Below are 26,781 nucleotides of genomic sequence, written 5' to 3' on the forward strand. Positions count from 1 at the left end.
TTGTGTCCAGTTCTGGGCACCACATTTCAAGAAAGATGTGGACAAATTGACAAAGGTCCAGAGAGGAGCAACAAGAATGATGAAAGGTCCAGGGAACATGAGCGACGAGGGACGACTGGAAGAACTGGGCTTGTTTAGTTCACAAAAGAGATTTGGAGGCGACATGACAGCGGTTTTCAAGTACCTTGAAGAGGGTTACAAGGAGGAGGGAGAAAAATTGTTCGCCTTGGCCTCTGAGGATAGAACAAGGAGCAAGGGGCCTAAACTGCAGCAGGGAGGTTTAGATTAGATGTTAGGGAAAAATTCCTAACTGTCAGGGTGGTTTAACAGTGGAATGTTACCCAGGGAGGTTGTGGAATCTCCATCACTGGAGATATTTAAGAGCAGGTCAGACAGACACCTGTCGGGGATGATCTAAATGGTGCTTGGTCCTGCCAAGGGAGCAGGGAACTGGACTCGATGACCTCTCGAGGAACCTTCTAGTTCTAGTGTTCTCTGATTCTGTGACACTAGACCTGGGCTGAACAGGCACGTTGCAGAGTCAGGTGCATGAGACCACCGTGCAGGTGGGTTATAACCAGCATTCCTGCTAACTGGTTCCATCCATGGGCAGATTAAGTTTTGTTCTGTGCACCGAGGCGTGTGCAATGTGCACCACCAGAAGAAACCCAGGCAGCCGGCTGTGGGGGCGCTGTTCACTGGGGAGCCCCTGATTCTCTCCTGGGCGGCTGCCCAGCGCTCAGGCTACAGGGGACCCCGGTTCCGAGGGACAGCCTGGATTCTGGCTGCGGCGCACTCTGGGGTGCGGCGCCCTGGCTGCAGTTTTAAGGGGGGGGGTCGTGGGGTCACGGGGCACAGAGGGGTTGCGGTGTATCAGCTTCAGGGGTTTCACCCAGGCCCGGGGGGTGGCTTAGACAGAAGGGGCATTAGAGGCGGCTCAGGGGCTATGCCAGGTTCCGGGGCGTCCAGCCCTCGATGGCAGCAGCGCGGCCCGAGCCCGATCCAGGCTGCAGGGTTTATAATTTATTCATTGATTTTCCCCTGGGCCTGGCCCAGCGCCCGGCTCCTTTGCACCGGGCGGGGGCCGCAGTCCCAGGCCGCCCCCAGCAGCGGAGCGGCCCAGCTCCGGGGGGGGCAAAGGGGGGGCTCCGCAGCTCTCCCCCCGCATGCAAAGCACGGGTGCGGGGGGGGGCAGAGGGGAAATGGGGGCGCTGCCGCTTTAAAAATGCAAATCTCCAGCCAAGAGCGACATCCCCGCCGGCCGGGCCAATCAGGAGCCGCGCCTGTTTCCTTTAGGGACCCCCCCACCTGCCCGCCCGCCAATCGTGACGGGGCCCCCGCGCGGGCCCCGCCCCCGCTGCTGCCCGGCCGGCTGGGGGCTGCCTCCCGGCTCCGCGCCGCGCCGCTCGCCGAGGTGAGTGCGCCCTGCGTGGGGCCGGGCTGCGCCCCGCGATCCCCCCCACCCCCCCCGGCTGCGCCCCCCGCCCCGCCCCCGCTTGCACGGGACGGGGGTGTCCTGCGGGGACCCGCTGCCCCGAGACCCTGGCAGGGGCTGGCACCCCCCGGCTGGGGCAGGTGCCCGTCTGGGATGGGGAGGGGGCAAATGAATTGAGGGGCACATCCCCCTCCCCCTCCGGCTGGAGTCTGTGGGCCCCGGGGGGGGGCAAATTCCACCCCCTCTGTTTGGCGTCGGCTCCAGCCCCCGGGCGGCAAATCCCCCCCCCCCACCCCCGCCCCGGCTGGGGTTGGTGGTTGTGGGCCCCGGCCCCAGTGAAGACAATAGTCACCCCCACTGTGCTGCTGGCCTGGGAAAATGCCAAGTGTGTCATGGGGGGGCGGGGGCGTGAGCCTGGCCGGGGACTAGGAATGGAGCTGGGGGGGTTGGGGGGGGCAGGCAGGTTCATATTTCCCCAGAAAGGCGCTTGTAGTAATTCCTGCAGCATCCTCAGTGTGGGATCTTCGCGGGGGGGGAGGTTTTTGCTCCTGTGCCCGAGTTGCCCCTGCCCACCCCCCCGCCTGACATTTCCCAGACCCGCGGGTGTGGGGCGGCCGTCCTGGCTCTCTGATGAAGGATGTCACCTGGTTGTCTGACCCCAGCTGCAGGCGTGGCTCTCTCCTCTGCTCCCAGGCTGGGTTTGTGTGTGTGTGTGTGGGGGGGGGGGTCCTTTAACCGCAGCCTCACTGGTACGTGTGCAGAGCGTGACCCTCCTGCGGGGTGACCCGTTGCCCCTTGGCCTGGTCGTGGAGGGGTAAGAAGCCAGCAGGTTGCTGCCTGTGGGGGTGGGGGAGAACGCCTCCCCAGCGGTTGTCTCTCTTGATGGCGCGATGTCAGCTTGTCCCTGCCTGGGGGGAGCGCGCTGGCTTGCTCGGCGCTCTTCCGAGGCGCGGTGGAAACGTTCTGTTTCCCTTTCGTCGGTCACGCACGCGGAAGCACGCGCCACTTGAGACTGCCGACGGGGGATTTGGCTTGTGGGCGGCCTCCGGGAGCAGGGCTGGGTTGTTTGCTGCCTGCCCTGCCAGGCGAAGGGCCCGTGGGGGGGCTGGCGGGCTCCTTAAAATGCAGGGCTGAAGGGCTGGTGGGGGAAGCATTTGGGGAGCGGAGTGAGTGCGTGCGGGGGACTTTGAGATCCATCATGTCACCTCACATCCCCACCCCTCGTGAGATGCAGCTGCAGCGACCTTAGGTGTGTCGTTCCCCGGCTCTATGTGCAGGGTTCCCATTACGTTTTTTTCCTCTTCTGTGGGCAGAATAAATTTTGTTCTTTGCCCTGAGGCGTGTGCGGATGCGCACCATCCATAGCCCCACAGGCTGCTGCTGCGGGCGCTGTGCTAACCAGCTGGGCGACACCCGAATCTCTGCTGCGCGGCGGCCCACGCGCTCGGTTCACAGGGAGCGCCGGCCTTTGTGATCTCTGTTGATGAGAAGGTCCGTGTTGTTGGGACCGTGGAAAGCGCCGTCGCTGGGGTTGGTGCTTCCGGCCGGCAGGGTTGGCTTTGCCCTCTCCTAATTCCGGTGATCTTCTTGCTCGTCTCCTCTTCTGGCTCCGGTGCAGGTCCCCTGCAGGGTTTGAAGCTCGGCTCTTCAGCACAAAGGGAAAGTGCCGCTAGCGGGTAGCAGTAGTAGAGTGTTATCCTCCAAGCGCTGGCTGCTAGAGGGCACCTTGTTGCAGGCGGGACGGGTTGTGCGTGGGGACGTCTTGCTGGAGGCCTGGGCTGGCAGAGTAATACAGCGGTTGGCTTATGGCTCTCACACCACTCAGTTCCTCCATGGCTGCGGCTAGCAGAGGGCCTGTTTGCTGCCTCCGTGCAGATAGATGCTAGGTGTGTGCAGGGTCCGGACCCTGCCTCCTCTGCGTAGCCCTTGAAGCTCCTTCCCAGATCCCATGGAGGGCTAAAAGCCTTGTGGGCCACTTGGGTGCAGCCCCTCCAGTGTCCCACTGCCCCAGAGGGCAGCGGAGGTGAGCGGGAAAGGGCTTAGCTCAGTGTTGGGACATGCTCTGTTCTAGCATCTCCCAGGTCCAAGCCGGGGGCAACCTGCTACACCAGTGGCCAGAGGCTCTGTGTGCTGACATTTGGGGGGGGCTGGGGGCAGTGTCAAGCACTGATGGGGGGCGGGGTGATTTGCTGATGCAAATTTCCTGTGGCACGAGTTGCCCGAGGAGGTCTGGCAGCTGCTGCAGGAAGGGGGGGGTGAGAGCACCGGCTGGCACGCTCATTTCCTGCAGCCAAGCGGGTGGTACTGGCAGTGCCAGGCTGCTGAGACTAACACTCCTTGTTTGTGTGCGTGTGAATCTGCTCCAGTGCACCACCCGGTTCCTGCCAAGCCCAGTGCCCCGCAGGCCCGGCCCTACACATCTTCCTCCAACGGTCTGCCTCGCCCGGCTTCGTCAGGGCAGCCTGGCCTGGCCTGACCCCGGAGAGCACTGCAGCTCGCCGGGAGAATTCCAGCTCTGCCCCCCCGGTCTCTGGAAGGTCAGAGGCAGGGCTGTGCTTGTGTGCCTGAAGCGGAGGGCTGGGGATCGGGGCAGCAGGGGGCCAGGGTTCCTGTGCTCTGGAGATCGGGTCATGCCCATTGGGGGAGGACTCCTGCCTACTGTTCCAGGCCCTACCGTGGGCTTGAGCGATTCCAGCCGAGTCACTTCACCTCACGGGGCCACACTCAGCCCGGCAGGACTCCAGCTGCAGGAGGAGGGAGGCCTCTGGCAGCTGGCGTTCGTTCACCGTGCCTCAGTTTCCCTTTCCAGGGCTGTGAGGCTCAGCAAAGCTCCAAGAGAGCCACGAGTGGGAGGTATCGTGGGACTTGTTTTCGCAGGGGGGGTAAAGAGGTGAGGGCACCAGTGGGATGTCAGCTGTGGGAGGACGCTGCAGAGAGCGGAGGTGGGAGCAGGCCAGGCTGTCTGGCACCTGTCAGGGACAGAAGCCAGTGGGGTTACAGGCTCAGCCCAGCACCTACTTCTTACTGCAAGTTTGTATCCCCAAGGACCCTCAGCAATAGACCTTGTTCTTCCCATGCCAGGTGCTGTACAATCGTAGCCCAAAGTGATACCCCAGTGAGCTCACTGGGCCCAGCCAGAGGGTTTTGGACGAGGTTCCTGCTCTCCGGGGTCCCTGCCTCGCCGGGCTCCTGGGCTCTGAGTTAGCTTGTGGCTTGTCAGTTCCTCTGTGTGCCAGTGCTGGAGGGACTCCGGGCCAAGGAGCTGCTGGGTGGGGAGTGCTGGGGTTCCTCTCGGTGCCCAGAAGGACGTGAAAGGAGCGTGGGTCTGAGCTCCAGGATGGGCTGGCAAGCAATGTGCAGCTCCCCTGGCTTTGCCCCCTCCTCCGTTGATGGAACATAGGTGTGCGGAGCCCTCCAGCCAGTGCCCCGCCCCACCTGCCCCGTCGGCAGCACATGGAGGCTCCTGGGGCGTGCTGAGCCTTTGGGAAGGGTTGATTTGAGCAGGCACCAGTTAGGGAGAAAGGACCAGCATGCCCGTAGCTCCCTGAGAATGGGCCCCTGGAGAGAGACAGGATCCCTCACTCTCCTGGGGCGTCCCCACCACCGTTGCCCTGGCGAGGATATCCGTGGCATTGATACCCAGGTGCCAGGAGCTGATGCTGGACCCTGGAGTGATCCATGGGGGTGCCCCAAGCCTGTGAGCCCAGGACCGGCTGCCCGTCAAGTTGCTGGACCTGTATGATGGGACCAGGCCTTGGGGGAGCAGGGAGGTGGCCAGAGGAATGCGGGGGTGCGCCGTGCAGAAGGCTGCTGAACATTTAAACCCCAGTCCCTGGTGGCCCTTGGCTCTGGGGGCTCCTGTCCCAGGGCCCCGCTGCTCTTGCGTCCGATGGGGCCGCACCCTGATGCGGGTTTGCTTTCTTCCCTGCACTGTGGGCGTTTCCCACCCTCGGCAGGTTAATTTTAGCGCATGTGAGATGGGGACGTGGCAGGGCGGGTAGGTGTTGTGAGAGCTTCCCTCTGCCGCAGTGCCAAGATCACCCCTCAGTCCTGACTCGCAGCCCCACAACCTTTTGTGGGCTGGTGCTGTGCCCCCCCCGAAAGGCCCCGCTGACCCCCGCTGTGGGCTGCCGTCTCACGCCCTGTGGTTCAGATCCAGCAGTGAGATTCCAGCACAGGCCTGGGGGCACTGTGGGAGAGAGGTGGGGCGGACCTGGGACCTGGGTGGACAAGGCCTTCTGATCTTTCTTGCTGTCGGGTGGCCAGTGTCTGCTGCAAGGTGCCTGTCACTCGGCCAAGCCCTCTGCAGGTGGGTGTGCAGCAAAGAACGCAGGTTAACATTTGCATGCTAGGATGGGGGTGTGTCTTATGTCGGAGCTGCAGCGCCCCAAGGTGCAGCTTGTGTTGACTGGAGGAGCTTCAGTCCCTTCTGCGGCTCCGTCCGGAGGGCCGTGGCCATCCAAGCCTGCCGTGGGTGTCGCCTGCATGTGCGGCATTGCAGCATGCGGTTACGCAGCTGCCACGTTCTGCCCCGGAGGTGGCTGCATTTCACCGCCGAGCAGGGATCACATTGGCTGATGAAGGGGACGGGAGTGGAGCGGTGCTGGCTATAGAAATACGAATCCTGTCCTGGGTGCGGTGCCCTGTGGGTGGGGAATGGGTGATGGAACCTGACACTGCCCCATGCATACCCCCAGTTGCTGGTGAGTCCTGCCAGCCCTGGGGCAGAAGCACTGGAGGCGGGTGCCATGGGCATTCCCAGCTGGTGTCAGCAGGTGTCCAGCGCTTGGGGTGGGAGGGCACTGCATTGGTAGCTCCCCAGCATCACGGGGTGGCTTGCAGCTTCCCCCCATGATGGGCCAGTGCCCAGGGTGATTCCCAAGCCACAGGCCAGGCAGGCACTGGGGGCTGATCAGTTTCCACTCAGGGTCATTCCTACTGCTCTGGGCCTCAGCTCTGCTCCCCTCTGGGTCTCCCTGCCCTGGCATCATGTGGTTGAGCTCTAAGGCAGGGCTGGGGTTGAGGCCGTTATGGAGGGGCAAGGCTGGCAGGGATGGGCCTTCCTGCAGTAAGTGCTGCTTCCTGGGTGCCTCTGCTAGAGGGATGCCTCTGCCTCTGGGGGGGATGGACAGAGGTGACCATTCAGCAGCTGGTGTGGACGCACGACTGAGCCAGAGGCGGCTCAGGGGCCTGGCAGGTAGAGCCTTGGCCAGGGACTTGGGAGAGCTGAGTTGTTCCCTGCTGCGGCAGGTGACTTGGGCAAGTCACGTTCCTGCTCCGTGCCTCAGTTCCCCCCGACCTCCTTTATAACGTGCCCTGAGCCCCGTGGGTGGGAGGAGGAGCTGGTTTGGGACATGCCCCTTGCTGAGAACTGCGCACTCACGCCACGCATGCGCCAGTCTGGCGAAGGAGGGGCTGGGGCGCCCGGCTGGGCCAGTGGTATGGCTGGGGAGGGGAAGGGGGCACTCACAGGTGTTGGTTGTGCTTTACTGGCCCGTGCGGTCTCCATTCACACCCCCGCCCCTGGGGCTCCTGCAACGGAAGTAGCACTGTGCTGACTTCTGGTTTCTCTTTCTTGGCAGCGCTGGGTCCCCCCCCAAGGAGGTCAAAACTGAGCATGAGCCAGCTGGGACTGTCTCTCTGTCAGTGCTGGGTAAGTCCAGTGGCCCTGGGGCAGGGGACTGCAGAGGGGAGCTGGCTCTGCTGCAGATGGGACCAGGGGATGGGCCCCAGGCCGGGGGGCGGGAACCGAGTGCCTGCTCTTTTCCCCACAACCCTGAGGCCTGAAAGAGAGAAGACAAAAACTGAGCATGTAAAGATTTTCTAGTTTCCTGTTTTTCTCTCCTGCAGGGTGGGGGGGTGGGACAGGGCGGGGCAGGGGGGGGGTGTTCTGAATGGGCCCAGATGTTGGGGCCGCTTGCCACAGATTGCGCTGCCATGCTGGGAGTCCAAGACCCTGGCTTGCCCCTTGAGGCAGTGGGTGCAAGGGATGGAGGAAGTGGTGACAGGCCAGCCACTGGGCTAGAAAACTAGGGCCCCGGCAGATGCTGAGGGTCTCTGCAAGATTGTGCCCATGCCTCACCTTGTTATATGGCTCCAGAAATCCGGCGGGGGCCTGCTGGGAGCCAGGACTCCTGGGTACTCCCCCAGCCCTGAATGGAGTGGGACTGACTGGCTAGGATGGGGGAGGGAGGGTTGGGAGTCCAGACCAGGGGTCCCTCTAATTTTTTCCCTCCATGGGTGGAATAAATTTTGTTCTGTGCACTGAGGCATGTGTGGATGTGCACCACCCATAGACACACAAGCTGCTCACGGTGGGTGCTCTGCTAATCAGCTGGGCAGCTGCCCAAGTGCTCCGCTTACAGGAACATTGGGCAGGACTTCTGGGTTCTGTTGCCATTTCTGACTTGCTCTGCAACCGTGGGCAACTCTGCCCCCTGTGACCTCAGTTTCCCCTCGGGAAGGTGCCCCGCGTGTGCGGCGGTTTGGTGAGCCGCTGCCTGTGAGGTGCTCAAACAGTGCGGGAGGACGAGGTGGGGGAGCACAGCAGAGCCTCGTTCATTATTCAGCCACGTATCTGGTGTCAGTGCTGGCTGCATTCTTCACGTGTCCAGTGCCTGGGCTTAGCCCCTGCCCTGCTCTCAGGCACACAGCTCTCCGGGCTTCAGCCAGCGCCTGATACAGAAAACAGCCCGTTTCCATGGATGCGGTAGCATGAGGCCGCCGATCGTTTCGTTTTTAAAAGATGCGTGAGCCCCTTTCCAACGTGGTGTTCCCTGCTCCAATCCTGGCTCGGCCCCGCCAAGCACCTCAGGCTTGTCACAGTGACTTATCCCAGCTAGCCTGTGGGGAGGGGAGAGAGGCTGGCTGGCCCTGCTTTGGGTAGGGAAACCGAGGCACGGGGCTGCAGGGAATTGGTGGCTGAAGCTGAGATGGACCCCAGGTCTCCTGAGTCCTTCGTTGTGGCAGGCCCTTGTGAGAGGTGCTGCGTCTTGGAGGGGTGGGGAAACTGAGGCACCAGGTCTGATGGAGCTGGGGATAAAATGGAGGAGTCCCAGCTCCCTCCAGCTCTAACCACTCAGTCCTATTGCCTTCTGGAGCTGGGAATAAAACCCAGGAGGCCGGATGCCCACTTGCCTGACTCATGTGTCTTTGCACCCCGAGGGGATGATGTGTCACCCCTGTTCCAGGTTTCCTGTCCCCCTGTTGTCTTATTAAACAGCTCCCCCCATTTGCTCCCTCAAGCCGAGCTCTGTGGCTTGCCGTGCCCCCTGCCTCGGCGCTGCCTAATGTCTGTGTTTGCTCCAGAGGCCGCAGAGCTGAGCTGTGGGCGCCGGGAGGGAGCGTCGTCCCAGCTCCAAGATGTCCTATTTTGGGGAGCATTTCTGGGTAAGCATCAGGGTTCCCTGTAACTGTTTCCATCCAAGGGTGGAATAAATGTTTTATGTGCACCGATGTGCACCAGCGGTAGAAACACACCCCAGTGGGCAGCTCGCAGGAGACCCTGGTTCAAGTGTTCTGTGAACCCGAGAGGTGAGCTCGGAGAAGGGAGTTTGGAGAGAGCGGTGGTGGGGGTGCGAAGCCAGGGCTGGCATCCTGCAGGGCCCATGGGCAGGGCTTTCCCTGGCGCACTGGCTCATCCTGAAGCTTCTCCCTGGGAAATCTACTGGCGTTTTAGCCCCATTTAACAGCCGGGAAACTGAGGCAGTATGAGGCGGCGTGATTTCTACCCCCTGCAACCCCCCCGTGCTGGCCACTTACCCCTGCTCCCGTTTTCCAGACAGCGCTGCCCCTTGGCCTGCTAACGTGGGGCTGACTGTCCCTGCAGCAAACTGGCTTTGCCACCTGTGGGGTGTCAGGGCGGCCGGGAGGTGTGACTGCTGGGGGCATAGGCTGGTGCCGTGGAGCCCCTCGGGTTGCTGTGTCTGTGCAGCCCGAGGGCCGTGATACCCGGCGCTCTGCTGGCTGCGAGTTCCCCCTTGTGAGTGGCTCTGGCTCCGCCTGGGCTTCCCCTTGCCCTGTCCACGCCTGCTCTGCCAAAGGGGATTTCCAGCCAGGGCTCTGGGGAGCTCTGTGTGGCTCACTGCTGGGAAGGGGATCCGCCCCGGTGGGCTGTGGCGCTGCGTGGGGAGAGCCGGGCCCTGCAGGCAGCCCCGTCGGCCTGGCCGTGCTGGGGAGGTTTTACCCGGCTGGAGCTGTCAGTGCCCCGTGCCTGGGGGCCGGGAGCAGGGCTATGCTGTGGCTCTGGTAGGTCTCCCACACCGCAGTGTGGCTAGCTGGGGTGTCCCCCTCCCGAGGCCAGCGGGCCTGACCTGGCCCAAGGCATCCCCCCACCTGCTGCAGCTCAGCCCCACTGGGATGAGGGGCGTCCCCCACCTGCACACTGGGGGTGGCTGCTTCCCGCTTCCCTCTCCGGGGCCTGGCCCAGTGCGAGCCGAGACCGGCTACCTCCTGGCCAGGCTGCACCGCGCACACCCGGCGGGGGCTGCCCCCCTGCAGCCGTGCCTCCTGCAGCAGCCGGGATGGGGGGGTACCTCTGCACCCCAAAATCCTGCCCCCACCCTTGTGTTCCTCCAACTGGATCCAGTTTGTAAGCGGGAGGGCAAAGTTGTAGCTAGGCAACCCCATCGCCCATAGCAACAGGACCTGGGTGCCGGTGCCAGCCCCATGCGCCGCCCCCACGGCTCTGCCAGCCGGCTCCGCTTGCTTAAAGCGACAGCACCCCGTTTCCCTGCCTGGGATCTCCAGGGGTGCGGGGGTGCTGGATCACAGCTGTGCCCGCCCCACCTGCAGCCCAGCTCGGAAGGGGCGCTGGGTGGGCGGCGTCTGCCGGCGCTGGGCCTAGAACCCAGGAGTCCGGCCTCCCAGGCTCAGCGCTGGGGCACAATGAGGGGGCAGGGGGATTGCTAGGGTGAAGCCAGCCCCAGCCCATCCTTCTCTACTGGCCTCAGCCCCAGATACCACCCACAGCGCTGGCTGCTTGCTGGACCCCTCTCCTCGCACGTGGGCTGGGAGTCAAAGGCAGCCCCTCCCTCCGCTCACTTCCCTGGCCTGTGCCTCAGTTTCCCCATGGCTGTAACACAGGGCTGGTGATAGTGGGAGGGAGAGGGTTTGTGAGCCTTCATTAACAGCTGCCTCTGCATACCCGTCTGCCCCCCAGCGCTGCCCTGGGTGCCCCCCCCCGCCACTTCCCGCCTGGGGTGTGGAGGGTTCGGACTTCCCTTGGGCCACCCCCCCAGTCCTGCCCTTCTAGCCTGTCTCCCCAGCAGCCGTGGCAGCTGCTTCGTGGGGTGCTGGATGTGGGGACGGAACAGCCCATTCGCGTGCATGTGGGAGCTCACCTGCCGGGTGCCCAGAACCCCTGTTGAAGGGCCTGGTGTGTTCCTGTGACAATGCCAGCCTCCCCCTTCTCCCCTGCAGCGGGATGTGGGGCACCCTGACCCGGGGGCATTTTCTCCCCAGCTCCTGCTGTGATGGGGTTAAGGGGTCCCCCTGCACTGCACCCCATCTGCTGTTAGGATTGACTCTCACTCAGCAGGTACAACAGAAGGTTTATTAGGCAACAGATGCCCAGTTTCTCACAGAAGTGACAGCACAGCAGCCAGAGACAGTCCTTCCAACCCGTCCTGGGGAGAAGACCCCGAGGGGTGCCCCTCTGGGGTGTAGCTTCCCCCTCCTCCGGCTGGCTTCCTTCCAGCTCCTCTTTCCCCAGCTTCCTAACTGCCGCCCCCGATTCAATACTCAGCTCAGCTCAGCTCCTCCCTGCTCTTTGTTCAGGCAGAGGTGTTACCTGCCAGTTGTAGCCCCAGGGTCATCCTTAGCCACTGGGAGCTGCTGCTTGCCTCAGACATCCAGCCTGACACACACATGCACTCCCCCCACTCCATCACACCTGCTCAAAGCTGGGGGTTGCCCCTGCCCAGGCCTGGCTGTGGTGCCCACAGGAGATGCACCCATCCCAGCCTCCCCTCCCGCCTACTTGCACAGGGCTCGGACCATGTGCATCTCGGAGCTTGGCACGGGGCAGGTGCCCGCTGGCCCATCTGCCTGCGTGGCGCTGCTGGGGCACCTGCTTGTTTACACAGCCAGTGTGGCTTGGCCTGTGACTACTTTGTTTACAAGTGGTGGTGGTGGTGGGGCTATGAATAGGCCGGGGGGGCTGGTGGAGAGCAGCCCCTGTTGTGCCCCTTGTTCCTGGAGCCTGCGCGGTGACGGGAGGCTGGCAAGTGGCACCCTCCCGCTGTGCCCCCCACAGCGGCTGCTCGGTGCTAGCGGCTGGGGAGCCCCCTGGCAAGTGCTGAGCTGGGGCCTGCATGGGCTCCCTGCCGCTGCAGGGAAGGGCCTGGGGGAGCTGAGGGTGGGAGGACAATGGGCAGTGACCTCCAGCCCCCCAAAGCCCACCGGGACTGGGGTTCTGCGGTGCTCTGCCCCCTTGACGCTCTGCTCTCTGCCGCCCGCCACAGGGAGAGCGGAACCAGGGCTTTGACGTGCTCTACCACAACATGAAGCATGGGCAGGTCTCCACCAAGGAGCTGGCTGACTTTGTCCGTGAGAGGTAGGGCCGGGCTGGCGGGTGCCAGGGCCCCAGCGGGTCCTGCCCCTCCCTCCCAACCAGGCTTCCCGCTTCACTTTTTTCTCACCCCCTGTGTGGAATAAGTTTTTTGTTCTGTGCGCCGAGGCGTTGGGTGTGCACCACCCAGAGAAACAAGCAGCCGGCTCGGGGGCGCTCTGCTCACCAGCACCTGCCTCAACTGGGCGGCTGCCCAAGCACTCAGCTTACAGGACCGCTGCTCCCGACCCCCTGTGCCACCCCTGCCAGCTGCCCGAAGAGGGGGGCACTGAGGGCTGCCAGGGGACTGGACCCCACCTCGGCCCTGGGCTGTCTCTGCCGTTCCCAGGTGTGGGGCAGGGCGACAATGCCCCGCTCCTGCCCCCCGCGGTGCTGCCCTTTCGCTCCCCTCACTCTCTCTGCTTCCAGGGCCGTGGTGGAGGAGACCTACGCCAAGTCCATGGCCAAGCTGGCCAAGATGGCTGCCAACGGCACGCAGCTCGGGTGAGCCGGCGGTGGGTCATGGGCCTGGCGGAGATGGGCGCCCCTTTGGCTCCACTGGGGGCGCCTTGGGGCCCCTTCCCCGAAGCCCGGCCCGGCCCAGGGCTGTTCTCAGCAGCCGTCTCTTCCCTGCCGGCAGGACCTTCGCGCCACTCTGGGAGGTGTTCCGCGTGGCCTCCGACAAGCTGGCGCTCTGCCACCTGGAGCTGGTGAAGAAGCTGCAGGACCTGCTGCGTGACGTCGCCCGTTACGCCGAGGAGCAGGGCCGGGTGCACAAGAAGGTACGTACCAGCCGGGGAGCGCGGGGGACCCCGAATCCTACCTCTTCAGGGCGCCCGCTGTCCCCCCTGCCTCCCTGAGGAGTGCCTGGATCCCCCTCCCCAGGATGGGCATTAGGGTGGGGAGGGAGCTCCCCTGGCGCCCCATCTCCAGGCCCGTCTCTCACCCACAGTCCAAGGAGGAGGTGTCGGGGACCCTGGAGGCTATTCAGGTGCTGCATGGCACAGCCCAGCTGGTGCCCAAGTCGAAGGAGAACTACCACAACAAGTGCCTGGAGGCCGAGCGCCTGCGCCGGGAGGGCACCAGCCAGAAGGAGATCGACAAGGTGCTGGGGGCAGGGCGGGCGGCAGGAAGGGGCTGTGGGGCCGGGCTGGTTGGCGCAGGGCTGTGCCCCGTTGCTGAGGGGGTGTTGCTGCAGAGGCCTGCTGCGGCTCACACTCCCACCCCCTGTCTGCCCCGCCCCGCCCCGGCCAGGCCGAGCTGAAGGCCAAGAAGGCGGCTGAGGCCCTGCGCCGCGCGGTGGAGAAGTATAACATGGCCCGGGCGGACTTCGAACAGAGGATGCTGGACTCCGCCGTGGTAAGGGGGAGGGGGGCACCGGGGCGCGTTGGGAGGCTGTGCAGGGCGAAGGCAGAGGGGAAGGCAGCTCGGCGGGGGTGGTGAAAGCCGGGTCGGGGAGACCAGATCACAGACTTGGGGGGGAAGGAGAGAGATGCCCCGGGGTGCACTGGGGTCCCCCCCAGACCCTACCTAACCGCTGCGCCCCCCTCCCTGGCAGCGGTTCCAGGAGATGGAAGAGACCCACCTACGCCACATGAAGAGGCTGCTTAGCGCCTATTCGCACTCGGTGGAGGACACGCATGTGCAGGTGGGACAGGTGAGTGCCGGGCCCACATGTGCCCGGGGATGGTGAACACATGGGGGTGGGCAGTGTGGAGGGGCTGGAACTCATCCCGCCCTGCGGGGGATGGAGAGTCGGGGGAGGGCTGGGCAGTTACCCGTGTGCACACCAGATTCTGCCTTCCCCGCCCGGCTCCTCAGGTGCACGAGGAATTCAAGCAGAACGTGGAGAACATCGGCATCGAGACGCTGCTGCAGAGATTCGCCGAGAGCAAGGGCACCGGGCGTGAGAGGCCGGGTGAGGCGCACGGGGGGGCAGGGCCCATGCTCGTGCACGGGGACGGTGGGCGGGGTTTGCTCGTGCACGGGGACGGTGGGCGGAGCTTGCTCGTGCATGGGGAGGGGGAAGGGGGGGAGTCTATGCCAAGCTGAGCCCTGCCCCGCTCTCTGCTTGCAGGCGCGCTGGATTTCGAGGCGTGCAGCGTGGCTCCAGCGCAGGAAGGCAAGTACGTCTCTGGCAGCCCGGCGAGGGCAGGGACTCTGTGAGCGGCTCCTCGGGCAGGGAGCAGGGGGATGGGGCCTGGGCAGGCAGCAGAGGAGAGGCAGGGAGGGGCTGGGCTGCTCACCTGCTCTGTCCCCCGCAGGGCCGAAGAGGAGCCGCAGCAAAGCCTTCCGCATCCCCGGGCTGAGCCGCAGGGACAGAGAGCGAGATGCTGTGTGAGCCCCACCCCTGTCCCCCCGTCCTGCACCCCCAGCCCAGCCACCTGTCCCCCCGTCCTGCACCCCCCGTCCTGCCACCCCGTCCCCCCACCCTGCACCCCCTGTCCTACCCCACTCTGCATCCCCACCCCTGTCCCCCCGTCCTGCACCCCCAGCCCAGCCACCCGTCCCCCCGTCCTGCACCCCCCGTCCTGCCACCCCGTCCCCCCACCCTGCACCCCCTGTCCTGCCCCACTTTGCATCTGCACCCCCAGCCCAGCCACCCCTGACATCCCCCCTGTACCCCATCCATCCCCCACCCCTGCCCCAGACTGCACCCCTATCTCTGCTCTGTCCATCCCCCCTTTGCATCACTTCCCTCCCCCGTGCCCCCAGGCCTCACTGTCTGAGCTCCTCTCCTTGCAGGGCTGCTCCAGGCAGTTTCAGGGTTTGATGTTCTCTGTCTCTCTCTCTCTCCTTCCCTGCTCCAGGGAGTCCCCAGATGCTGACTTGGTGAGTAGGTCCCTCCGGAGACCCATGGGGGGGAGGGGTGCCTGGCCTGGTTCCTGCCCTGGCTGGCACCTCCTCACAGTGCTGCCGGATGCCCTGGTGGGGGCTGGGCTCTGCCTGCTGCGGAGCGGGGGGCAGCCTTGGGGACTAGGGGGGAAGGGTGGAGACTTGCTGCGTCGGTGGCTGCCTTGGCCAGAGCTCACGGCTGTGTCTGCTCCCCAGCCCCAGGGGTTCTGCAGCGCGAAATTGCCTCTTCCTGAGCTCCCAGCCCCGGCCAGCCTGGGCCCGGCTCCCCCCAGCTCTGCCGGTGCCCCTCACTCCCAGCCCCGGCCAGCCTGGGCCCGCCTCCCCCCAGCTCCCAGCCCCGGCCAGCCTGGGCCCGGCTCCCCCCAGCTCCCAGCCCCGGCCAGCCTGGGCCCGGCTCCCCCCAGCTCTGCCGGTGCCCCTCACTCCCAGCCCCGGCCAGCCTGGGCCCGGCTCCCCCCAGCTCCCAGCCCCGGCCAGCCTGGGCCCGGCTCCCCCCAGCTCCCAGCCCCGGCCAGCCTGGGCCTGGCTCCCCCCAGCTCTGCTGGTGCCCCTCACTCCCAGCCCCGGCCAGCCTGGGCCCGGCTCCCCCCAGCTCTGCTGGTGCCCCTCACTCCCAGCCACAGCCCCTGCTGACTCCCTGGCTAGCAGAGCTGGGAGCTGCCGGGATGGACAGGGTGATGGAGGGAAGGTTCTTCCTGGGCAGAGTGGGGCACGTGGCCTCGCTCACCCCCCACCGCCCCGCTTTCTTCCCCCGCAGACCTGCCCAGATGCGGATGAAGAGGGATTCACTGTCCGGCCTGACATCAACCAGAGCAGCATCCTTGGCCCTGCTGGTGGGGGAGCGGGGCTGGGATCAGGGCCAGCTGGGGGTTAACCTCCTCAGCAAGTCCTCCTACCCCCTAGCAGGGCTGGGTATTGGCTTGGAGTCGCTCTGTCCCCCAGCTACTTCGGTCCTGCCTGACCGCACCCAAAGCTGCGCCTCCTTGGCTGGGTGGGCCTGATCTGGGGACAGAGGTGCCCTGTGTCCAGACCTCTGTGGTCAGGAGCCAGGCCATGCTCAGCCTCGGTGGCCCTGGCAGGTGCTGGGGGTGTGGGCTGGGTCCTCTGCCTTTGTGCCCAGCACCCCCAGCCTGGCAGGAATCTCCTCCCCACAGGCCTCAGGAGCAGGACAGGTGGCGTTGCATGGGGGGGTGTTACTGGCGCTGGAGACCCCAGCCAGGATCAGGGCCCGGGGGACAGGGTACAGGCCCTGCCATGGTGGTGGTGGGGACCTGCCCCGGGACCTGGCATTGGGCGGTGGGGGGTCTGGAGCTAGGAACAGAACCTGGCTGGTGACAAAGGGCGGGTGGGGGGCAGCCAGTTGGGTTGGGCGGGGGCTGGCCCGGACTCCTGGGTTCCGCGTGGGGCCAGGCAGTGAGCTGGGCTGGAGGCGGCCCCTAGTGGGCACCAGGGGAAAGGCAGGCAGGGGTCCGGTCCCGCTCCTGGCCGGGGCTTTTCCCTTGACCGTGGCTCAGGCTCGGGCGGGACTCACGGCTGCTCGTCCAGCGACTCGGACTACGAGGACGAGGAAGAGCCGCGCCGGTTCTACGTCCACATCAAGCCCCTGCAGCCCTGCGATGCTGCTGCTGGCAGCCAGGCCAGTGTGGAGCAGCTCAAGGCGACGGTGGGGAACCTCCCCCTGCCCCCCGGCACTGGGGTGAGAGATGGGGGCTGAGCTGGGGGAGCTTTTCGGGGAGGGGCTGGGCTGGTGGCTGGGGAGGGGGTGGGCTGTGGGTCTGGCGGGGCGGAGGGGTGGCCATGGGGCTGGGAGCTGCAGGGCACAGCTGCCCCTCCAGTGACCCCCTCACCCTTGTTCTCTCGCAGGGCACAGTGAAGAGACAAACCTGCCGTAAGTGTGGCTCAGCCCCAGGTCTGAAGCTGTGTTTGCCCTGGGGAGGGGGTGAGCGCAGGACGTGCCAGGTCCTGCTGGGGTGGGGGGAGATTGAGGGGGTACAATGGGCCCTGTGGCTGGTACCTGCCAGCAGGGGGTGCAGCGTATTCCTCCCCCCAGCTGCACCCAGAATGCCTGTGGCCCCCCTGGTCTGGGGAGCTGGCGTCTGGTCCTGTCCCGGCTCTGCCGTGGGCTGTTCCGAGCTGCCCTGAGCAGTCTGTGAGGGGCAGCTTAAAGCTGTGGGGAACCAGCTGGGTCTCCCTCATCCCTCTTCGCTCCAGGGGCCCTGGGTATCTGGGGCTGCCCCTTTCCCAAGACCCCCTCACCCAGCCCAGCTTGGTCCCCAGAGGAGAGCCTTGCGTCTGGGCACTCTGACCCCCACGCCCCCCCGGGGGTGGGGGGGAGGTATTGCTCTCTTTGCTGTGCTGGGAGCTGTCCAGACCTGGGACACTACCTGTGACGACCTCCTTGCGGTTATTCCCCAGGGCACTTACCGGCGACCAGCGTCACAGGGGACATGGGCTCTGAGGTGACTCTGGGGGCAGGTGAGGCACAGAGGGAAATGGGGGGGCTGAGGCAGCCTGGCCCTAGCGGGTTGGAGTAGCTGGATGGAGCTTCTCAAGGGCTTGGCAGCGGCGAGGTTAGCACTGAGCTCCGGGCGACCATCAGTAGGGGTCAGAGTTAACGCCTGTGCAAGAGGTCTGGAGGCTGCACTGCACCTCGGCGCTGGTGGCTGAGCCTTGGGGGGGCTGGGGCCAGTCATGGGGTGGCTGGGGGAGGAGTGTGGTGCGTCTGTGCCCTGCCTGGGACCTGGCCCTAATCCGTCTCCTTTCCTGCAGGTGACACTCCTGGGAAGCTGCAGGCCTCTCACCCCGCTGTGTGGCCTCCCAGGTACCGCGCGGCCTTTGGGATGGGCAAGAAGAGGTGGGGGTAGGATGTGCATCACGTGTGGGAGGTGCTTGCTCGGTGGGCGGGGCAGGGCTGGGGCACTGTTTCCCGCAGCCCCGGGCACCTGGGATGTGGGGTGCGACCAGGAGTAACTGCTGGGAGGGCTTGACTGATCTCTCCCTGCCTTGCTCCAACCCCAGCTGCACCGGGAAGGCCCAGCCAGACGTGGCCCCTTCCGCAGCCCTGTTTGGGCCCCCGCTGGAGTCGGCCTTCGACACGGAGGATTTCCCAGGTACTCGAGGTCTGGCGGTGCCTCGCAGGAGGGGAAACCGAGGCACGGCAGGGCGGGAAAGGAGCTCTGCCGAGGTCCCACAGCCCACGCGTGGCGGAGCTGGGACCGGACCGGGATTTCTGGGTGCTGTACTGCAGCTGGGTTTGGGGGTAGGACCCCCCTCGCTGGCCATTGTGTGGAGCCCTGCCGGGCTGCCCTCCGGGTGGCGTGGAACGGGGCGGCTCTGCTCCTGCAGCTGCGTGACAGGCAGGTGGCCCTGTCTCCACAGCCTCCCACGAGTGCGGCCTGGCCTCCAGCCCGTCCCCCTTCTCCTCCTCGTCCCCCGAGAACGTGGAAGACTCGGGGCTGGACTCCCCCTCACACCCTGCCACAGGCCCCTCACCAGACTCCAGGCCCTGGACGCCCCAGAGCCCCCTCGCCAGACGGCCCACCAAGAGCTCCCCGAGGCTGCCGGAGGACCGGGGCGCCCTGCCCCCCACGGTGGCTGTCCCGGAGGAGCAGAGCGCCTGGCTGCCCCAGCCCACCAGTCCTGCCGGGTGCCCCCCGGCCCCCTCGTGCTTTGCTGCCTTCGGCTGTGAGCCCTGTGGGGAGGACAGCAGGCTCCCGGCCTCAGACCAGGGCTCCTGGCCCTGCAAGAACGGGGCCTGCCCTGCTGCCGCCGACGCCTCGTCTTCTCCGGGACCCCCCGGCTGCAGGGAGCCTGGCAGCTCCTCCCCATGGGCTGCCCCAGAGCCCAGCCCCAGGCCGGCAGACAGCAGCCCTGTGGCGGTTCCTGCCCCTGGTGAGTACGGCCGGGCGGGAGGGGCTGTGCTGGGGGTGGGGACCTTCCCCCGGCTGTTCCACTGCTGGCCCCCTCCTGGCCCTCCCCCTTCCTGCTGTCACCCCGGGTGCTGACCAGCAGGAGCCCAGCGGTTCTTGCGCCAGGGCCCCAGGTGCTGGCCGACCTGCCCGCCGGGCGCCCCTGCTGAGGAGGCTGTGGAGGTGCCGGGGGGTCATGGGCCCACCTGCCCCTGCGCCCCCCCCCACGCCCCCAGGCTGCTTCCCATGCGCCTCCACCAGCTCCCTCACCTGTGTCTTCTCCCACAGAGCTTCCCCAGGCGCCGGCCCCGCCCAGCCCCCCCCCCAAGGTGGCCCCTCCGCGGCGATCCAGGACCAAGAGGTGCTCGGCGGGGCAGGCTGCCTTCAGCCGCAGTGACCCGGTGGGTGGCTCTGTGCCGCGTGGGGGGGGGGCGGCGCTGTGGGGCGTGGGGGGAGGGCCCTTTGGCTCCCTCCTGTGGCTGCACAGCTCCCTGCCCAGCGTCCCTTTCCCGGGGGAGGGGGGAAACTGAGGCACGGAGCAAGTCCAGGGCGTTCGGCAGCACTGGGGGTTGGCCCCAGCCCGGCACTCTTCGGGGACCTGGCATCGCTGAGCCCCCGGAGGGCGCGGGGGGCAGAGGCTGCAGCTTGGCCCTGCACAGCAGCTTGGCTGAAGAACTTGTCAGCTTTGGAGAGCAGTGAGTGCAGGCAAGGATCCCCCTGGCCTCTCTGGAGCTGCGCGTGTGGCCTAGTGCTTTCCAGGGCAAGGGCTGGTGCTCCTGGGTCCGGGGGGAAGTGCAGGTGGGGGTCAGCAGGAGGGGGGACCTGGGCCCCGTGGGGTTTGTTTCCAGCTCTGTCCTCCCCCGCTGGGCAAATCCCAGTCTCCGCCAGTGCCTCGGTTTCCCCACCTGTGCTACAGGGCTAATGCCCTGATCCCAGCTGCTCTGGGGTCCCAGGCCCTTGGATTCTCCGCCGGGGGCCTGGCTCAGAAGGCAACGCCCCTTGTCTTGCAGGCGCGCTCTCTGAGCCCGTCTCCCCTGGGCAATGGGGGCAGTTCCCACTCCGCTCCAGCCAGCCTGGGCGAGCGTGTCTTCTTCACGACCTCGCACCCGGCGCTCGGTACGTGGCCCAGGGGCTGGCCCTGGAAGGGGTGAGGCCGGATGGGAGGCACGCTGGGGAGGGGGCGTTTGGGCTGGGTTTGACCGGTGGCTCTGTGCCTGCCCCACCCCCAGGGCTTTCCCGTGGCCCCAGCCCTGTGGTGCTGGGATCCCAGGATGCACTGCCCGTGGCAACCGCCTTCACAGAGTACATCCATGCCTACTTCAAGGGCCAGGATCCCGACAGGTAAGTGGCTGGGGGGGGGCAGTTCCTGCCCTCGGCTGCCACTCCTGGGCCCTGCACCCAGGGCCGTGGGCCCAGCAGAGGGCAGCCCTGGTTATGGGGAGAGGAGGAGGGACGGTTCCCAGGCTACATGTCCACCCCCGAACCTCCTGGGGCTGGGGGGGCAGAGCTCCTATTCCCACCCCGCCCTCTGCCCCTGCGGCACCGAACTGACACCCCGGCCGGGGCTGGGATTCCGGACTTGGTTCTTGCAGATGCTGCTGCAGAAAGGTCTCTTGCTGTGTAAGTCCCTCAACACGCAGGCGCAGCCCCCCAACATCCCGGAGTGGGGGCTCCCCAGGCCCTGCCCCCCACCGGCAGGCAGAAGTGACTCTCACTCGGCAGGGGGAACAGCCGGGTTATGGGGTGACGGGGACACAGCACAGAACAGACTTGTCAGCACAGGGACCAGGAGCCGTCAGTACAACCCATCCTGGGAAGAGGGGACCAGAAGGGGTCCCCGAGCTGGGCCCTGGCCCTCTTCCTGCATCCCCAGACTGCCCAGTTTCAATTCCTACCAGCCAGGCCCCTCCTCCCGCCTTGGTCCGGTTTCCCGGGGAAGGAAGGGGTCACCTGGTGGCCTGGGTTACCAAGGTCATGGAGGTCCATTGCCTACGTGCGAAAAGTCATCACACCAGAGCTCCTCTCGCCACAGTGCCGGGATGCTGTGCCTGGGGAAACTGAGGCACTCGCCTGGTGTTACCACAGGCGGTAGGAAACACACGCCATCTCACCGGGGGAATCAAATCCTCCCCCCTACCTTTGTCGCACCCCCTCCGGGTGAGGCTGCTGTGATATTTGGCGTGACGGACGATACGGAGGTTCTCCCTGGTCAGTCACACCAGGCCCTCGGCTCTGGCCCCGCAGCCTTATAGACTGTGGGCGGGCAAGATGTTGACAAGGGCAGGGCAGGGAACAGACTCATGCAAACCAGCAACTTTTGGAAGCGTAGCACTGGAAGTGAAGTTTCTGTGCTCCCTGGTTCTTTGGGGCTAATCTGGGCCAAGCCCTGGGGGTTTTCTGCCCCCATGAGCCCAAGCAGTGTGACTCACCCTGTCCGTCCTTCTCCAGGCTTTACCCGCCGTGGCTTTGAGCAGCCAGTCCCACACCTGGTGGGAGTCACGGGCATGGCCCCTGTTGTGGCGGGAGGACCCCAGAATCTGGGCTCGGCTACATTCCACGTTGCTTGGTCTGGGGTGAGCAGGAGCCTGCGGAGCCCTGCTGTGGGGGGCTGGGATCTCACGCGTTTGTGTCTGCCAGAATCACATTCCTTTGGGGTGGCTGGTCTCCTGTCCCCAAAGCCACAGGGGGATGGGAATATCCAGTCACCCCAGTGCTGCAGGGGCTTGTGGGAACTGGGCCCCACTCATTCCCATGGACCAGGGATGGGCAGCGGGGGGAATCTGCCGGGTCCCATAATCCCCAGGGGCATAGGGTGGCTGGGGTCCCCAGCTCTTTCTGCCCTGTTCCCACAATCTCCCCGGCGCTGGACTCCCTGGGGCTGGGCTCTGAGCGAATGTCTGGCTCCCCACAGCTGCCTGGTGAAGATTACGGGCGAGCTCACCATGTCCTTCCCGGCCGGCATCGTCCGCGTGTTCAGTGGGAGCCCGTCCCCACCCATCCTGAGCTTCCGCCTGCTGCACACGGCACCTATCGAGCAGTTCCTGCCCAGCCCCGAGCTGCTGTACAGGTACCGGGGGGCTCAGCTGGGGCTCTGGGGCTGGGTCCCAGCCAGCCTGACTTGCCCCTCTGCCTCCACAGTGACCCGTCCCAGAGCGACCCCAGCACCAAGGACTTCTGGCTGAACATGCCTGCACTGACTGGGCACCTGCAGAGGCAGGCAGAACAGGCCCCAGCCGCCTCCTACTACAACGTGGCCCTTCTCAAGTACCAGGTGAGGCACTGGGGGAACATCCCACCTGGTTGGGATATGCCTGGTGCTAGGACTCCAGGGTTCTGCTCTGGGAGGTGGGGGAAAGTGTTGAGTTGGGGGGAGGGGCATGGAGCCAGGACTCCTGGGTTCTGTCCGTGGCTCTGGGAGGGATGTGGGGTCTATAGGGTTGTGGGGGTGGGGTGTCACAGGGGGCCTTGGCGCCAGGACTCTAGGGGTGTGGGGTTCACAGAATCCGAGGGCTGGAAGGGACCTCAGGAGGTCATTGAGTCCAGCCCCTGCCTAAAGTAGGATCAACCTGAACGAAATCATCCCAGCCAGGACTTGGTCAAGTCGGGACTTAAAAACCTCCTAGGGATGGAGATTCCACCACCTCTCTAGGCAGCACATTCCAGTGCGTCACCACCCTCCTGGGGAAATAGTTTTTCCTAATATCCAACCTACACCTCCCCCTCTGCAGCTTCAGACCATTGCTCCTTGTTCTGCCGTCCGTCACCACTGAGAACAGCCGCTCTCCAGCCTCTTTAGACCCTCCCCCGACTCTTCTCTTCTGCAGACGAATAAGCCCAAATCCCTCAGCCTCTCCTCATATGTCATGTGCTCCAGCCCCCTGATCATTTTTTGTTGCCATCTGCTGAACCCTCTCCAATGCATCCACATCCTTTCTGTACCAAAACTGAACAGCAGAAAAGTAGCACTTTAAAGACTAACGAAACGATTTATTCGGTGCTGAGCGTTTGTGGGACAGACCCAGTTCAGATCTGAAGAAGTGGGTCTGTCCCATGAAAACTCATCACCCAATAAATCATTTTGTTAGTCTTTAAAGTGCTACGTTTCTGCTGCTTTGTTTTGTTGGAGTACAGACTAACCCGGCTCCCTCTCTGGTACTCTCCTTTCTGCACCGGGGGCCCCAGAACTGGACACAATACTCCAGATGTGGCCTCACCAGTGCCAAGTAGAGGGGAATAATAACTTCTCTAGCTCTGCTGGAAATGCTTCTCCTAATGCACCCAATATGCCATTAGCCTTCTTGGCTACAAGGGCAACTGTTGACTCATATCCAGCCTCTCCATCCACTGTAATCCCCAGGTCCTTTCCTGCTGCACTGCTACTTAGCCAGTTGGTTCCGAGCCTATAACAATGCTCAGGATTCTTCCATCCCAAGAGCAGGACTCTGCACTTCTCCGTGCTGAAGCGCATCACGTTTCTCTTGGCCTTATCCTCCACCTTATCCAGGTCACTCTGGACCCTGTCTCTACCCTCCTACCCTCCAACTTATCTGTGTCTCCTCCTAGCTTAGTGTTATCCACAGATCTGCTGAGGGTGCAATCCAGTCCCTCATCCAGCTCATTAATGAAGAAGTTGAACAAAGCCGGCCCCTGGACCGAGCCTTGGGGCACTTGGCTTGCTACTGACCGCCATTGATCAGTGCCTGTTGGGCCCAACTGGCTAGCCGGTTTTCTGCCCAACTTACAGGATTGGGGGAGGGGGCTTGGAGCCAGGACTCCTGGGTTCTGTCCCTGGCTCGGGGGAGGGAAACCCGTTCCCAGCACCCTTGTTGCAGGGGGTGCCAGCCACTCTCTGTTCCCTGGCAGTTCTCCAAGCTGGGCCCAGGCTCGGCCCCCCTGCAGCTGGCCGTGCGCTGGGACTGCACAGCGGTGGCCACCCAGGTGAGCGTGGGGTACACCTACAACGGCGGCGCCATGGCCACGCCCCGCCCTCTCTCCAACGTCCAGGTGCTGCTGCCTGTGGAGGAGCCAGTGGCCAATGTGCGGCTGCAGCCGGCGGCCAGCTGGTAAGGGGGAAGGAGCGGCTTGGGCTTTGCTGTGGCAGGGGAGAGGCTCCGGGGGGCCTCTTGGGTGCCTGGCGGCTGCTGCTGCATAGGAAATAAAGAATGCACGGGGAGGGGCTGGCTGCTGCAGGGGAAGAAAGCAGGGAACCCGGGGGTAGGAGGGGGCTAGAGGGAGGAAGAGGAGGCTGGGGGAGCAGGAGCCAGCGAGGGGGTGGGGAAGGTGGCTGGGGGGCTGTGGGGGAAAGGAGGTGCCCCCGGGTCAGGTGATGCACCCCCAGCCCGTACCCAGCAAGGTGACATCTGCCCTCGCTCCTGCCCTGCAGGAACCTGGAGGAGAAGCGGCTGCTGTGGAGGCTGCTGGAGGTGCCGGGGACCGCGGCTCGAGGGGGTGAGCGTTACTGGGGACCCCTGCCAGGCTTGGGGGTAGCTGGGCTGCTGGGGACTGAGCTTCCCTCCCGTGAGCTGTGGCCATAGCAGCTCGGCGGAAGGCTGGGGTGTGGGCCTGGTAAAGCAGAACGGCCCTGCCTGCCCCCCAGCCCCCAGCTCCTGGTTCTGCCCAGGGTTTGCGACCGGTGGCTGTTAGCAGCAGCCCAACCTCTTGACTTGCTGCTGTGGGGTTCGTTTCCCCCCTCCCTGGGCTGGGCAGGCTCCAAACCCGCGGCACCATCCTGAGCCTCATCTGTCTCTCCGGCGGCCCCCAGGCTGTGGCCACCTCTCTGCCAGCTGGGAGCCCCTCTATGGCCCGAGCAAACCCAGCCCCGTGGCAGCCCAGTTCACCAGCGAGGGCAGCACCCTGTCGGGCGTGGAGGTGGAGCTGGCGGGCAGCGGGTACCGGATGTCACTGGTGAAGAAGAGATTCGCTACAGGTAACTGTCGCAGCTGGGCAGGGGTGGGCATGTTCTCAGGCAGTGTGCCTCAGTTTCCCCTTTCCATTGTTTAGAATGGGAGCTCTTTGGAGTCACTGCAGCAGAATGTGACCTGCTCTGGGGTGGTATCGGTAACAAGAGGGTCTCAGCGAGGACCTATCACTGGGGCTAGGCGGGTTGGGGGGTGTTTGTACCATCTCTCCTGTCACGTGTGTCTCCTCCTAGGTATTTATCTGGCCGGCTCCTGATTGGCTGCACCTCTTCCCCTTGTACAGTCCTGGTTTGCAAGCCCCAGCCGACGTTCCCCCAGGCGTTCCTCTGTTGTTGGCGTTTTACACACTGGAGCAAAGTCAGGGAGTGGGGTGGGGGCAGCTCCTGGCCCGAGATCCTGGCCATCCTGTGAGGGGCCGTGTTGCTGGGTGGGTCTCGGCTCCTGGCCCGGCTGAGCAGCTCTCAGTTGCAGTGGATGGACAATCTCTCTGCTCCGCTGGGGACCGTACTGAGGTCTCCCTCCCCTGCTGATGGAACGGCCCCTTCCCCTCTCTCCGCTGCTGCACCAAGGGGAGGGGGTCCCCCTTTTAATAAACACTTTATTTTCTAATAAAATGACCCCTCTGCTTCCACTGTCCCAGCCCCTCCCCTAGTCTCCTGGCCCTGAACTGCAGGGGCATCCAGGACCCCCTGGCACAGCTGGTCCCCTCCCATCACTAGATTCCAGCCCCTGTTGGCACCTTCCCACGACTGGTGCTGGAGCTGCAGCTGGCAAAGCTAGATGCTGGGTTCATACTTTGTAAGCCCAGATCCTCAGTCTCTCTGGGCTCTTCTCGCTGGGGTTACCAGGACCAAAGTGGGGGGCTGTGTGCAAGCATGTGTCTGTAAGGAGGGGAGGTTTTTCCAGGCACGGCTGAGAGCCAAATCAGGGCCCAGCCCTTATAACGGGGCCACCTCCACTGGAAGGCACCAACCTGTCACACAGCCTTTCTGCCACTGCACAGCCCAGCCAGAAGTCACACCAGCACTTCCCTTGTGCCTCGGTCCAGTGGGAGGTTATGGAAGCCACTCGCAGCACATCCCACCAGCTTCTTCCATGCCTGTGGGACCGGCCGTGGTCCCAGCTGAATGTCTAGCAGCGATCTGGCCCACCTGTGCACAGTTGTGTCCTCTCCTTTACAATCTAACTCCTAAAAGGCTTAGTGTGAGAAAGCACAAATGGGGGGAGAGTGACGTTATTAAAGCAATCAGAGGATGTGCACCAGGCCCCAAGTTCTTGGTGCAGGCTGGCAGCAGTGGTGGAACTGATATCTTAAGGCTCTGACGCACATCCTGGGTTCGGACAGCTCAGCAATCCTTCCTTCCAGGCTCTGCTCACAGCCGAGGGGCTCCTGGAGCGCTGGGCTGGGTTGAAGACAAAGATGGAGGAGCTCCCGGGGTCCTCTTCGTCCCCTTGCCCAGGTGGAAGGAAGCCCATGGTTCTCCCTGGGTGGAAGCATGGTGAGACGGAGCCAGTCACTGTTTAGGGCAGTGGGCCAATGTGTGTCTCCTGGGTTACATGGCTGCAGCCAACTTCCTTAGCTGTGGACTGGAACCTGAGAAAGCTTCGCTTGACTGGGGGCCTTCCCAGAATACGCTGCCACGCCTCCCATTGCCATCGCCCAGAAACCAGAGTCCCAGCTGCAGCACTGAGCCCGTACCCGTAACCACACACACAGACTCTCTCCCTCTCTCTGTGAATTACCACCTCCCTTGGCCCCATGGGATGCGAGAGTTGATGCTAATCTACGATGGTGGTTGCAATAGTGTTTTGCCCGTTCATCCTAAACCCCAATAACGTCTCAGGGACCCTGAGACCTGAGCTCGGCACTGGCACTGCCAGCCGAGGCCATGCTAAGGTGCACCTCCGCCCATGGCAGGGGCGGGAGGAGCTGGGCTGAGCCCCTCCCTGGCCCTGGTCTGTGTAATCTCTAGCCCAGGGTCCTGGTGGCACAGGCAGGGCTGGGTAGAGCTGGTGGGAGGTGCAGGGTTTCTGGGCTGCCTGCATCCAGCAGCCCCTGCCCCCAATCTGCCCAGCCCCACAGCCTGCTGTGCATCACTCACTGCTGCAAGGCTG

At 64.6% G+C, this 26,781-nt stretch overlaps 1 protein-coding gene across 1 annotated transcript; it reads left to right on the plus strand.

Annotated features, from left to right (window-relative positions):
* The first annotated feature begins 1,349 nt into the window (after nucleotides 1–1,349).
* On the plus strand, nucleotides 1,350–25,055 carry FCHO1 (FCH and mu domain containing endocytic adaptor 1). The gene is made up of 29 exons (XM_074978131.1): nucleotides 1,350–1,414; nucleotides 7,018–7,088; nucleotides 8,744–8,824; nucleotides 11,899–11,990; nucleotides 12,414–12,488; nucleotides 12,625–12,766; nucleotides 12,937–13,089; nucleotides 13,239–13,343; nucleotides 13,543–13,641; nucleotides 13,806–13,902; nucleotides 14,062–14,106; nucleotides 14,249–14,321; nucleotides 14,795–14,816; nucleotides 15,598–15,655; nucleotides 16,355–16,536; nucleotides 16,704–16,728; nucleotides 17,256–17,315; nucleotides 17,610–17,661; nucleotides 17,859–17,950; nucleotides 18,219–18,731; nucleotides 19,037–19,149; nucleotides 19,759–19,864; nucleotides 19,978–20,089; nucleotides 21,660–21,815; nucleotides 21,887–22,019; nucleotides 23,612–23,811; nucleotides 24,132–24,196; nucleotides 24,510–24,674; nucleotides 24,900–25,055. The coding sequence occupies exons 3-29, from the start codon at nucleotides 8,798–8,800 to the stop codon at nucleotides 24,920–24,922; spliced, it is 2,985 nt and encodes a 994-aa protein (XP_074834232.1). The 5' UTR covers nucleotides 1,350–1,414; nucleotides 7,018–7,088; nucleotides 8,744–8,797; the 3' UTR covers nucleotides 24,923–25,055.
* The last annotated feature ends 1,726 nt before the right edge of the window (nucleotides 25,056–26,781 follow it).

The sequence above is a fragment of the Carettochelys insculpta genome, chromosome 27, assembly GCF_033958435.1.
Source record: "Carettochelys insculpta isolate YL-2023 chromosome 27, ASM3395843v1, whole genome shotgun sequence".
NCBI lineage: Eukaryota > Metazoa > Chordata > Testudines > Carettochelyidae > Carettochelys > Carettochelys insculpta.